This window comes from Littorina saxatilis, linkage group LG12 (genome assembly GCF_037325665.1).
Source record: "Littorina saxatilis isolate snail1 linkage group LG12, US_GU_Lsax_2.0, whole genome shotgun sequence".
Taxonomy (NCBI): Eukaryota; Metazoa; Mollusca; class Gastropoda; order Littorinimorpha; family Littorinidae; genus Littorina; species Littorina saxatilis.
The window spans coordinates 77,515,651-77,527,615 of NC_090256.1; the positions used below are offsets into that span (position 1 = coordinate 77,515,651).

The following is an 11,965-nucleotide window of genomic DNA, read 5'->3' on the forward strand; positions in this document are numbered from 1 at the left end:
TGTTTAGTCTCTTGCATCCATCCTATCTCCCTCTCTTTCACTCTGCATGTTTAGTCTCTCGCATCCATCCTATCTCCCTCTCTTTCACTCTGCATGTTTAGTCTCCCGCATCCATCCTATCTCCCTCTTTTTCACTCTGCATGTTTAGTCTCCCGCATCCATCCTATCTCCCTATCTTTCACTCTGCATGTTTAGTCTCTTGCATCCATCCTATCTCCCTCTCTTTCACTCTGCATGTTTAGTCTCTCGCATCCATGCTATCTCCCTCTCTTTCACTCTGCATGTTTAGTCTCCCGCATCCATCCTATCTCCCTCTCTTTCACTCTGCATGTTTAGTCTCTCGCATCCATGCTATCTCCCTCTCTTTCACTCTGCATGTTTAGTCTCCCGCATCCATCCTATCTCCCTCTCTTTCACTCTGCATGTTTAGTCTCCCGCATCCATGCTATCTCCCTCTCTTTCACTCTGTACGTTTAGTCTCCCGCATTGTCACGATTTAGTGACGTGGATCGAGAAAGTGTCACTCTGTGGGGTGCCTTCTCTTGGTCAACTGCGATAGAAAGCGCCTGTGCTTTCTGTCAAGGGCTGGGTTTTAGCTGACCGAGCAATAGCGAACACGGGTATTTTGTGTCGCACGGATTTCACGTGGGTGATTTCTGCTGTCGGGGCAAAACTGGCAATAGCTGAACTTGGAATGTGACAAGGTTAGTCACGTGATTTTGTCAAGGTTGTCTGTTTCAGACATGTTAACTACACACTCGAAACTCAGCAGCGAGAGAGAAGCGTCGGTGTCTTAATTCTCCTACAAGTTTGATGGTCTTCAACACGTTTAAATACTTCACTGTATATCAACGTGCCATGCTGCTTGCCAGTAGGGCTTAAAAGGAACTACAAGGACAGACCACCTTCTCACTGTTTACATGCTGGCTGACAGTCGGGGCGTCAAGGTTTCTCCGCTGTGCGTTTTCACCGCATAAGGATTCAGCGCGAGAGGAGGATGGCGGTATTTCTGTGACGAACAGAAGTCATTCGAAAGGAAGCGGATTCGCTTAAAAGAGAGAGCTACCTACATAAGGCTGTTGAGGTAATAAATCATTATTTAACGCTGTTGACGAGTCTGTGTTTGTGGAATGAAATACTCTCTGTTGTTCTTTCCAGGTTAGCGCATAATTTGCTCTTTGTGACGCTAAAATACAAATCTGTATATGGTTTTTCCAGATATGGAGAGAAGGAAGGAAGATAGCTGATTTGTTGTTGTAAAAGTCCGTTTGTGCAGGCCCACGTGCTCGATGAAATATGTTAAGGTGACATGTTTAAAGGTCGTGTGTGAGGGGTAGCATGACATGTTTAGTGCACCGATGCTTTTTGTTGCAGTCTTCTGTTGCTGGCTGTTTCAACTGCCTACGTATTCTACTACGTGCTACGCCGGGATGCTGTAACCAGGTCGTCCGCAGCATTGTTGTAACCTGCTAACCTGCTGTACTGGTGATTTGCTGTCGCTGTCGCCGTCCTGCCCATCTACGCGTCCTCTACATCTTTCTGGTAGACTACGGGGAGGACCTTCAGCGACTGAGTGAGGCGCCTGATGTCTCCACGGTTCCTTGCTTCGTTGCCACGCTAACCGGCACTACATTCAACGGAGCAGTTGTGGAGACTACAGACTAATTACGGGCCGCCCACTCAGTGGCAAAAAGCTAAGTTGCACCATGTATTTTGCACCCTTATCACCAAGTCATCTGTATTATTTATGATTATACTCGAGTGGTGACGACGTGGGGTGTGTGACACCTGCATATAACCAGCACTTTAAGGCAGACAGCTATATTTCCTAACTATACACGGGATCAGCGTGTTATTATTATTTTCTGTACTTTAACTGGCGTTTTTGTCAGTGACCACTTGTTTTTACGTTTTTAACGTAAAAAGAACATCTTTTGGAGTTAAGTCTCGAGGGAGGTGGCGTGATATTACATAAACAGGCGTCTGAAACTTATACTTTTGTTGATTCTATCTATTTGTATGACTGCGAGAGTGGATCGTGGTGTGGTTAGTTAGAAGTAACTAACCGTTCATAATCACCTTATTGTGATATTGAAACGTGACACGCATCCATCCTATCTCCCTATCTTTCACTCTGCATGTTTAGTCTCCCGCATCCATCCTATCTCCCTCTCTTTCACTCTGCATGTTTAGTCTCCCGCATCCATCCTATCTCCCTCTCTTTTACTCTGCATGTTTAGTCTCCCGCATCCATCCCATCTCCCTTTCTTTCACTCTGCATGTTTAGTCTCTCGCATCCATCCTATCTCCCTCTCTTTCACTCTGCATGTTTAGTCTCCCGCATCCATCCTATCTCCCTCTCTTTCACTCTGCATGTTTAGTCTCCCGCATCCATCCTATCTCCCTCTCTTTCACTCTGCATGTTTAGTCTCCCGCATCCATCCTATCTCCCTCTCTTTCACTCTGCATGTTTAGTCTCCCGCATCCATGCTATCTCCCTCTCTTTCACTCTGCATGTTTAGTCTCCCGCATCCATCCCATCTCCCTCTCTTTCACTCTGCATGTTCAGTCTCCCGCATCCATCCTATCTCCCTCTCTTTCACTCTGCATGTTTAGTCTCCCGCATCCATCCCATCTCCCTCTCTTTCACTCTGCATGTTTAGTCTCCCGCATCCATGCTATCTCCCTCTCTTTCACTCTGCATGTTTAGTCTCCCGCATCCATCCTATTCCCGGGACAGCTCAGGAAGAAATGACCGGGGTAACTTACACAGCTCTAACAGTTTAGGATTTTGAATTGGATTTTAAGTTTCGTCGAAAAATTATTCACTGTAAAACTAACGTGGATCCTTGGTATTCCTATTGAATCAAGCACTGTGACACGTTGACGAATGTGAAGGGTCGGAAGCCTAGAACTGATCTCATGAGGCTGATGGGAGGGGGGGGGAGGGGGGAGCTCAAACTCGCATTTACACCTTTTTTTTATTTAGTATTTAGTAAGAATGATAGACTAACAAGCCGTTGTAGTCTACAACAGAAACCTTTAGATTTCTGTCGAAAACAAAAGTTAAGCTAAGCCCCGCCCCAGGGACAAAGCATTCAGGTTACTTTAGACCCTTCAAGTAACACTTGAGCCAGACAGGACAGTGATGACGCGGAACTCTTTGTACCCAACTCTTTCTTACACCAGATTTCATATCTAGCTGTTTGGTGTGAAGTACAGTTGTGGGACTCTCCTTTTCAGACCTTTACCCTAAGACCTTTTTTTTCAATATTTTCTACAAAACCTGTGTAAATTGACGTAAATGTTAATACTGCCCGCTATTCAAAATGGGACTTTCTCGGGTTTTTGGAGGTCCTTATGGAGGACTTTATAAGTGTACAGCGTCACAAGATTCTGAGTGCAAACCTCGCCGTAAAGGCTATCCTTAATTAAACCCGTCGTCTTTTAACCGACAACTTAATACTAAAGCTTCATGCAGCTAGCTTCGTGAAGTAGCCTTCGCCAAATTCACTTTGCCCCATTAACATCAGGCTTTACGCGTAAACAATATAGACTTGAATGAGGCAACCAAAAAGAAGTGCTTATATTTCTCAGTTGGTAGAGCACTAGACTTGTGATCCGAGGGTCACGGGTTCGAATCAGGGCCGGGACTTTATGTGCAGACTCAGAGACGGTATACGGTATGCATGTCCTCGGTCATTCTGCCATTAGTGCATGTGGCTGATTACACCTAAACACGCACACCTGGGTAGCGCGACTCTGCTGCTGCTAGCTTTCCACTGGGAAGAAGCGACCCGAATTTCCCAGCATTGGGAAACAAGAATAAATTAAATTAAATGCCAGTGAGAGCACCTGAGCAAAGCCACATACCTTGAGACATCTGTCAAAGAGGTGCTGGTCAATGACGAGCAGGTCACAGTCCTCGTCAGCCATGATGGTGGCGTTTCGAGTCTTGTCTTTGCCCACCAGCGCCGCCTCGCCAAAGTGCTTCCCGCTCTCTGAATACAACATCAACATAAGACATTTTCAAATCGTCCTGTTTTTGAGGAAGAACGGAACGACAGGAAAATCCTACCGCTTTGGAAAACACCCACTAGCGCAGCCTTACCAAAGTGCTTCCCGCTCAATAATAATCTATATATATATACGACTTGTGTCTGTGTGTGTGTCTGTTCGCGATGCGCGGCCAAGGTTCTCGATGGATCTGTTTCAAATTTGGTGGCCATATTCAGGTACACCCGGGACACAACCTGGTCGATGAGATATTTCAACACGTGCTCTCAGCGCGCAGCGCTGAACCGATTTTGTTTTTTTTTGTCTGGATCCACTACCAGTAACTCTTCCTTATCTTCTCCAGTGTTTTCAGCGTTTACCTCCCTTCCTTCGTATGGCGCGCGGATATTCCCATTCCGTTACTATTTTTAGAAGGTCACTGCACGTTACTATTTTTAGAAGGTCTCCAGTGTTTTGCGCGTTTATCTCCTTTCCTTCGTGCGCCGGCAAAGCCGGCGTACACCCGGCAAAGCCGGGTCCCAGGCGCAGCCTGGTATTCGGCTCTACTTCTTCCCGGCGAAGCCGGTACCCGGCGAAGCGGGTAATCATCTAGTAATAAATATGAGGCTTATATCGCGCGTATTCCGTGGGTACAGTTCTAAGCGCAGGGATTTATTTATTTTTTATTTATTTTATTTATTTTTGCAATTTATATCGCGCACATATTCAAGGCGCAGGGATTTATTTATGCCGTGTGAGATGGAATGTTTTTACACAATACATCACGCATTCACATCGGCCAGCAGATCGCAGCCATTTCGGCGCATATCCTACTTTTCACGGCCTATTATTCCAAGTCACACGGGTATTTTGGTGGACATTTTTATCTATGCCTATACAATTTTGCCAGGAAAGACCCTTTTGTCAATCGTGGGATCTTTAACGTGCACACCCCAATGTAAGTGTACACGAAGGGACCTCGGATTTTCGTCTCATCCGAAAGACTAGCACTTGAACACACCACCTAGGTTAGGAAAGGGGGGAGGAAATTGCTAACGCCCTGACCCAGGGTCGAACTCGCAACCTCTCGCTTCCGAGCGCAAGTGCGTTACCACTCGGCCACCCAGTCTGCTCACTAGATACAACACCAACACAAGACATTTTGAATCGTCCTGGTGTTGTTGTTTTTTTTTGAAGAACGAGTCGAAAGGAAGATCCTAGCTTTGGAAAACACCCACTAGCGCCGCCTCGCCAAAGTGCTTCCCGCTTACTGAATTATACAACATCAACACAAGCAATTTCAAATCGTCCTGTTTTTGAGGAAGAACGGAACGAAACGAAAATCCTACCGCTTTGGAAAACTACCACTAGCGCCGACTCGCCGAAGAGCTTCCCGCTCTCTGGATACAGCATAAACACAAGAAATTTCAAATCGTCTTATTTTTGAGGAAGAACAAAACGAAACAAAGATCCTAGCTTCGGAAAACACCCACAAGCCGCCTCGCCAAAGTGCTTCCCGCTCACCGAGTACAACATCAACACAAGCAATTTCAAATCGTCCTGTTTTTGAAAAAGAACGGACCGAAACGAAAATCCTATAGCTTTGAAAAACACCCACCAGCGCCGCCTCGCCGAAGTGCTTCCCGCTCTCTGCATGTACACAGCATAAACACAAGAAATTTCAAATCGTCTTATTTTTGAGGAAGAATAAAACGAAACAAAGATCCTAGCTTTGGAAAACTACCACAAGCCGCCTCGCCAAAGTGCTTCCCGCTCACCGAGTACAACATCAACACAAGCAATTTCAAATCGTCCTGTTTTTGAAAAAGAACGGACCGAAACGAAAATCCTATAGCTTTGAAAAACACCCACCAGCGCCGCCTCGCCGAAGTGCTTCCCGCTCTCTGCATGTATACAGCATAAACACAAGAAATTTCAAATCGTCTTATTTTTTAGGAAGAACAAAACGAAACAAAGATCTTGGCTTTGGGGAAAAAACTCACAAACATTGACGATACTAGTTTGATGACTTCCGTACATCTGTCTTTTTGTGTGGGAAAATTGAAATTAGAACATTGAAGAAGTTTGGCCGAATTCACAAAAGGTCTTCATTCAGTTATGTTAGGGTGGGATGTTGAAACGTGCAGTATGGACAGACAAACTTTTCTTTTTCTTCTTCTTCTTTTGCGTTCTCGGTCCTTTACAAACAAACAAACAAACAAACAAACAAACAAACACTGGTCATTGGGAGTACATCATCATCATCATCATCATCATCATCATCATCATCATCATCATCATCATCATCATCATCATCGTCGTCGTCGTCGTCATCGTCGTTGTCGTCGTCATCAGCAGCAGCAGCACCAGCAGCCGCACCACCACCACCACCTCCAAACCACCACTTGTTTTACCCAACGAATTAATCAGCGGGCAGGACTCACCATACTTGATGATGAACTTGCCGTAGTGCACACGCTCTAACTGTTTGCTCCTTTTCCCGTCGGGTGAGTCTCGGGTCGGGGAACCCGCGGGCGTTACGAAGGGGTCGCCCGGCTCCTCGCCCGTAAGGCTGGCGTCGATGTACACCGAGATGCTGCCTCGCAGGATGATGTACATGCTGTACGATAAAATGAGATGAGGTGAGGTGAGATTAGAACAAATAAAATAGGATGAGATAAGTTTAGATGTTGGCACACCGAGATACTGCCTCCCATGGTAATGTACATGCTGTAAGATAGTATGAGATGAGGTGCGATGGTTGAGATTAGAACAGATAACTTAGGATGAGAACAGATACGATATTGGTATATCGATACACTGCCTCGCAGGATGATGTACATCCTGTTAGATAAGTTGAGATGAGATAGGATAAAACAAGAGGAGATGAGATAAAGATAAGATAGATCGATATATACTGTTCAAAAAAAGAAACGCATAGCTTGTAATATTTGGTTAATTTAGTTATATGGCTACAAGGATATCCACCAAACTGCAGAAAATGTTTATCTGGTCGTCGACCTTTCGTCCATTGCCACAAGTGAGCTCTGCACGTGACGCATGCGTTATCAGTGGCTACAATGTCAAAATTGCTCATTTGGCATGACCACTCGTCATGCTTCAGTGTAATCTCGTGAAACTCGGGGAATATTGAGCTCTCACCATGTCTTCCAAAACCCATAAAAGCGGATTGTTCGCCACAAAGAAATCAGACGACAATTCAGCGACGAAAGATGGCCCGATTGAGCAGAGAAGACCGCCAAATTGCATTGGGTCGTTTACAAGCAGGCCAAAGTCAAAGTGCAATCGCCAGGCACTTCCACGTGTCCCAGAGCACCATCAGTAGACTGTGGGTCAGGTTTCAAGCCACTGGCTCCGTTGCTGACTTGCCACGAGCGGGAAGACCAAGGGCGACAACTGCTGCTCACGACCGCTTCATACGGCTCCGCCACCTCCGGAATCGTTTCCTGTCGGCCTCATCTTCTGTCCAGGCTCTCCCCGGGCCACACCGATTATCGGACCAGACCGTGCGGAACCGCCTGCATGAAGCTGGTTTGAGAGCTCGCAGACCTCACAGAGGAGCTGTCCTCACCCGCCGCCATCGCCAGAACCGAGTGCAGTGGGGCAACCAGCACCTTCGCTGGACCGTCCGGAATCACTGGAGACACGTGTGGTTCAGCGACGAGTCCTATTTCCTGCTCCAGCGACATGATGGTCGGAGGAGGGTCTACCGGAGAGTAAACGAACGTTACGCGCCCAACTGTGTGGATGAGGCACCCGTTCATGGTGGTGGAGGCGTCATGGTGTGGGGGGCGATCAATACCGCTGGAAGGAGCACCCTGGTGCACGTCCAAGGGCGCATAACTGCCCAGCGATACGTGGAGGAAATTCTGCGCCCACACGCCCTTCCTCTTCTGGCTGACCAGGATGCCATATTCCAGCAGGACAACGCTCGCCCGCACACAGCACGACTCACCACCCAGTTCCTCACCGACCACCATGTCCAGGTGCTTCCCTGGCCATCCATGTCGCCAGACATGAACCCGATAGAACACCTCTGGGATGAATTGGACAGACGTGTGCGCAGGCGAGAAGAAGCGCCGGCAAATCACCGCGATCTATTGCAGGCACTTCAGGAGGAGTGGGACACCATCCCACAGCAAGATATCCGGCATCTGATCCAGTCCATGCCCAGAAGGTGCCGGGCAGTTGTTGCTGCTCAAGGCAGTCACACCCCCTACTGACTTGACAGCCTCGGCACCCAATCGTATTGATTGACTGATTGATTTGAAGATGCAAATGAACTGTGTCCATACCAAATTTCAAACAAATAATCTAAATATTGGATTTTCTGTTAATTTTTTCGAAAAATAAAACAAATTTGGCAAGTAGCAACTATGCGTTTCTTTTTTTGAACAGTATATAGATACGTTACTTTTTTTGTGGGTGATGTCCATCTCGAAAGATAAGATAAGATAAGATAAGAAACATTTACCGTGAGATAAGACCAATGCACACCGAGTTACTGCGTCGCGAGGGATTAAGGACATTGCGTGAGATAAGATGAAATAGGATAAAAAGAAATCAATGTACGCCTTGATACTGTCAAGATCATGTACATCTTGTAAGATAAAATGAAGTGTGATACAATAAGAGATCTAGAAGATAACAGTTTTAAGATTTTAACTGCCTGTTTGTTTCAGGGGTGTTTTTCCACCCTACGAATGGAAAATGATTGGATTAACTGAATCAAGCTGACCCAGGAAACGATTTAAAAATAATACAACGATTTTTTTGAATTTTGATTATTTTGTAAACACTTATTCTTCAGGGTCATAATTATTATGTGCATTAGCAGCTAAATAACGTCATCCATACCGTTCTCCTACTTCGCCTTGCTGGATAATGACGTCATCACGTTCTGCTGACTGGTAGCCGCAGTTACGTACCAGTTGAACGACGGTGCCTGCAACGTAACACGAAAAACTTCCTTTACACAATCAGTGCCCGTCAACGCAGACAACACCAGTAACAACAGGACAACATACGCACCCAAAAAAATGCTTTATGTGTGTCTGCCTATCCTTTCGTCCTACTATGCACAAATACCCAAACATGCACGTTCGCACGCTCGGATTCACAAACACAGACATACAGATACATATATACACACAGGCACAGACACACACACACACGCACGCACACACACACACACACACACACACACACACACACACACACACACACACACGCGCGCGCGCGCGCGCGCGCACACCAACACACACGCACGCGCACGCACGCACGCACGCACGCACGCACGCACGCACGCACGCACGCACGCACGCACGCACATACATCTGCGTCCATGCCTTTCACTCTGCATTGTCTTCATCGGTGTGTGTCCGCCCTAGTATTGCTTCTTTGTATGCTTTTTTAATTGAGCGTGTACCTACCTGTGTCATATTCACACCTAGCGAGCCAGTATCAATAGCAGTAAAAGACTAGGCGTTCAGAGTTTAAAAAGATCCAAGACATTGAATAAATGAACGCAAACATTCAGGCCAATGTTCCAAGAGGTGTTCACAGGTTGTCTAGTACCAGTGCCCTATGGCTGAATTGTTCAGAGTGCATGGAAGTATAAAAAGGTAAAGTGTTTTCTCCGCAGATGTCGAACAGCATTGCAATTCCGTTGCTGGCTTTACAGGAGACGATGGAACCAAGAGGGCATCATGTTTAAAGATGCCGAGACTGGGTGGCCGAGTGGTAACGCACTTGCGCTCGGAAGCGAGAGGTTGCGAGTTCGACCCTGGGTCAGGGCGTTAGCAATTTTCTCCCCCCTTTCCTAACCTAGGTGGTGGGTTCAAGTGCTAGTCTTTCGGATGAGACGAAAAACCGAGGTCCCTTCGTGTACACTACGTTGAAGTGTGCACGTTAAAGATCCCACGATTGACAAAAGGGTCTTTCCTGGCAAAATTGTATAGGCATAGATAAAAATGTCCACCAAAATACCCGTGTGACTTGGAATAATAGGCCGTGAAAAGTAGGATATGCGCCGAAATGGCTGCGATCTGCTGGCCGATGTGAATGCGTGATGTATTGTGTAAAAAAAATTCCATCTCACACGGCATAAATAAATCCCTGCGCCTTGAATATGTGCGCGATATAAATTGCATAAAAAAAATTTTAAATAAAAAATCCCTGCGCTTAGAACTGTACCCACGGAATACGCGCGATATAAGCTTCATATTGATTGATTGATTGATAAAGATGCCTTCTCGCAGTGTCGACCATTTTGTAAATGATGATAGGTTTGGCCAGGGTGTTACGGCATAACAACATCATTCCACTTGTACACAGCGCACAGACACACATACAAATATACACGCAAAAGCACAAACGTACGCGCGCGCGACAGAGAGACAGAGAAAGAGAGACAGAGACCGAGGAAGGAAGAGAGAGAGCACAATCATTTACACTGAATACATGTAATTTGATGCTGTCACTGACCTTTATTCAGCTGTGCCATCAGCTCTGTACGACGACGTAACCATGGCAAGGTTCCACTGACGTCAGCCTCAGAACGGGCAGAAGTCTGACGTGAGATGACGTCAATCACATGTTCCAACGCCTGTGTCATCGTGGATGCTTTGCTAAAACTTCCGGTCGATGCCAAAATCAATTTGCTGCGTAAGTGGGCGACATCATCTGAGGACGACATTGAACAAAAAACCAAATGTCAAACATACGACGAATCAAAATTGTATTCAATACCTAGTAATCTGTGTGTGTGTGTGTGTGTGTTTGTGTGTTTGTGTGTGTGTGTGTGTGTGTGTGTGTGTGTGTGTTTGTGTGCGTGCGTGCGTGCATGTGTGTGTGTGTGTGTGTATGTGTGAGTGTATGTGTGTGTGTGTGTGTGTGTGTGTTTGTGTGCGTGTGCGTGTGCGTGCGTGCGTGCGTGTGCAAGATATGTTAACGCTTACCAAACAAACGAATACACTTTTCCCGGCCAGAGTCACACTCATTACACTTTCTTGACGCCTGCAATGCTTTAAGTTTACCATAAATCTTGTCAAAACAAGGACTGGTGTTGCTTTACCACTGCCAAGGAAGATGTCACCTCGTCACAGTTATAAGCTCGTAATTCCTCTCACAAAAATAATCACACAAAAAAGACTTGAGTCAAACCAGTCATTCCATCCGATATCCAGGACGAACTAATATTTTACCGTGGCCTTCACAGAAGAGCAACACTATAATTACCACTATACACTTCTGTAGTAATCACACATATGAGTTGGTTTACACACCGTTTTTTAGCCTCGTGGTCGGTACACCTGTAGAAATCTTTAGCATTTTTTTTCTCTCTGTTTGCTGAAGGATTTTAAGCCTGGCTGCGCATTGATCGGTAGACCCACTTTGACCCGATCTGGCAGCGGGCATAGACCACATGTTCTGGAACCTAAGCTGATTACTTACTCCTAAACACCACGGCCACAGACGAGTTGACATTACGACAAGGGCGTGATGTTAAGTACTCAGGGCAGGCACGAGGTACCCTCAAACACTGACAAGGTCTTTAACAGGAACAATTAACGCTGACGAGCTATTCAGTCTTCAACAAGACAATTCCTCGTAACCCCCTTTTTTTTTGTGCCAGCGCTGACACGTTGCGTAGTCTTCGACAAGATAATTGTTAGTAACCCCCTTTTTCTGGTACCAACGCTGACATGTTGCTTAAGTCTTCGACAAGACAATTCCTCGTAACACCCTTTTTCTGGTGCGGGCCGACAAGACAATTCCTCGTAACCCCCTTTTTTCTGGTGCCAAGCGGCCCTGGACTATACTCTTGAAGTCTCACAGCTTATTGACAATGTGTGTGACACGAACATCGCTGTCAATTTACTCTTCAAACAGACAAGTTTTACCTGACCCCTTTCCTGCTTTGACTTACTGGAGACCCAACCCTTTC

The 11,965-nt window shown here is 46.2% G+C and overlaps 1 protein-coding gene across 1 annotated transcript in view; it reads right to left on the reverse strand.

Annotated features, from left to right (window-relative positions):
- Positions 1 to 10,674, reverse strand: part of LOC138983205 (uncharacterized) — a 28,452-nt gene extending 17,778 nt beyond the window's left edge. The window contains exons 1-4 of the mRNA XM_070356617.1: positions 10,504 to 10,674; positions 8,875 to 8,962; positions 6,441 to 6,616; positions 3,874 to 4,001 (exon numbers count right to left, since the gene is read on the reverse strand). Coding sequence (XP_070212718.1) covers positions 3,874 to 4,001; positions 6,441 to 6,616; positions 8,875 to 8,962; positions 10,504 to 10,633 — 522 coding nt within the window. The 5' untranslated portion in view covers positions 10,634 to 10,674. The remainder of the gene's footprint in view (positions 1 to 3,873; positions 4,002 to 6,440; positions 6,617 to 8,874; positions 8,963 to 10,503) is intronic.
- Between the last annotated feature and the right edge of the window lie 1,291 nt (positions 10,675 to 11,965).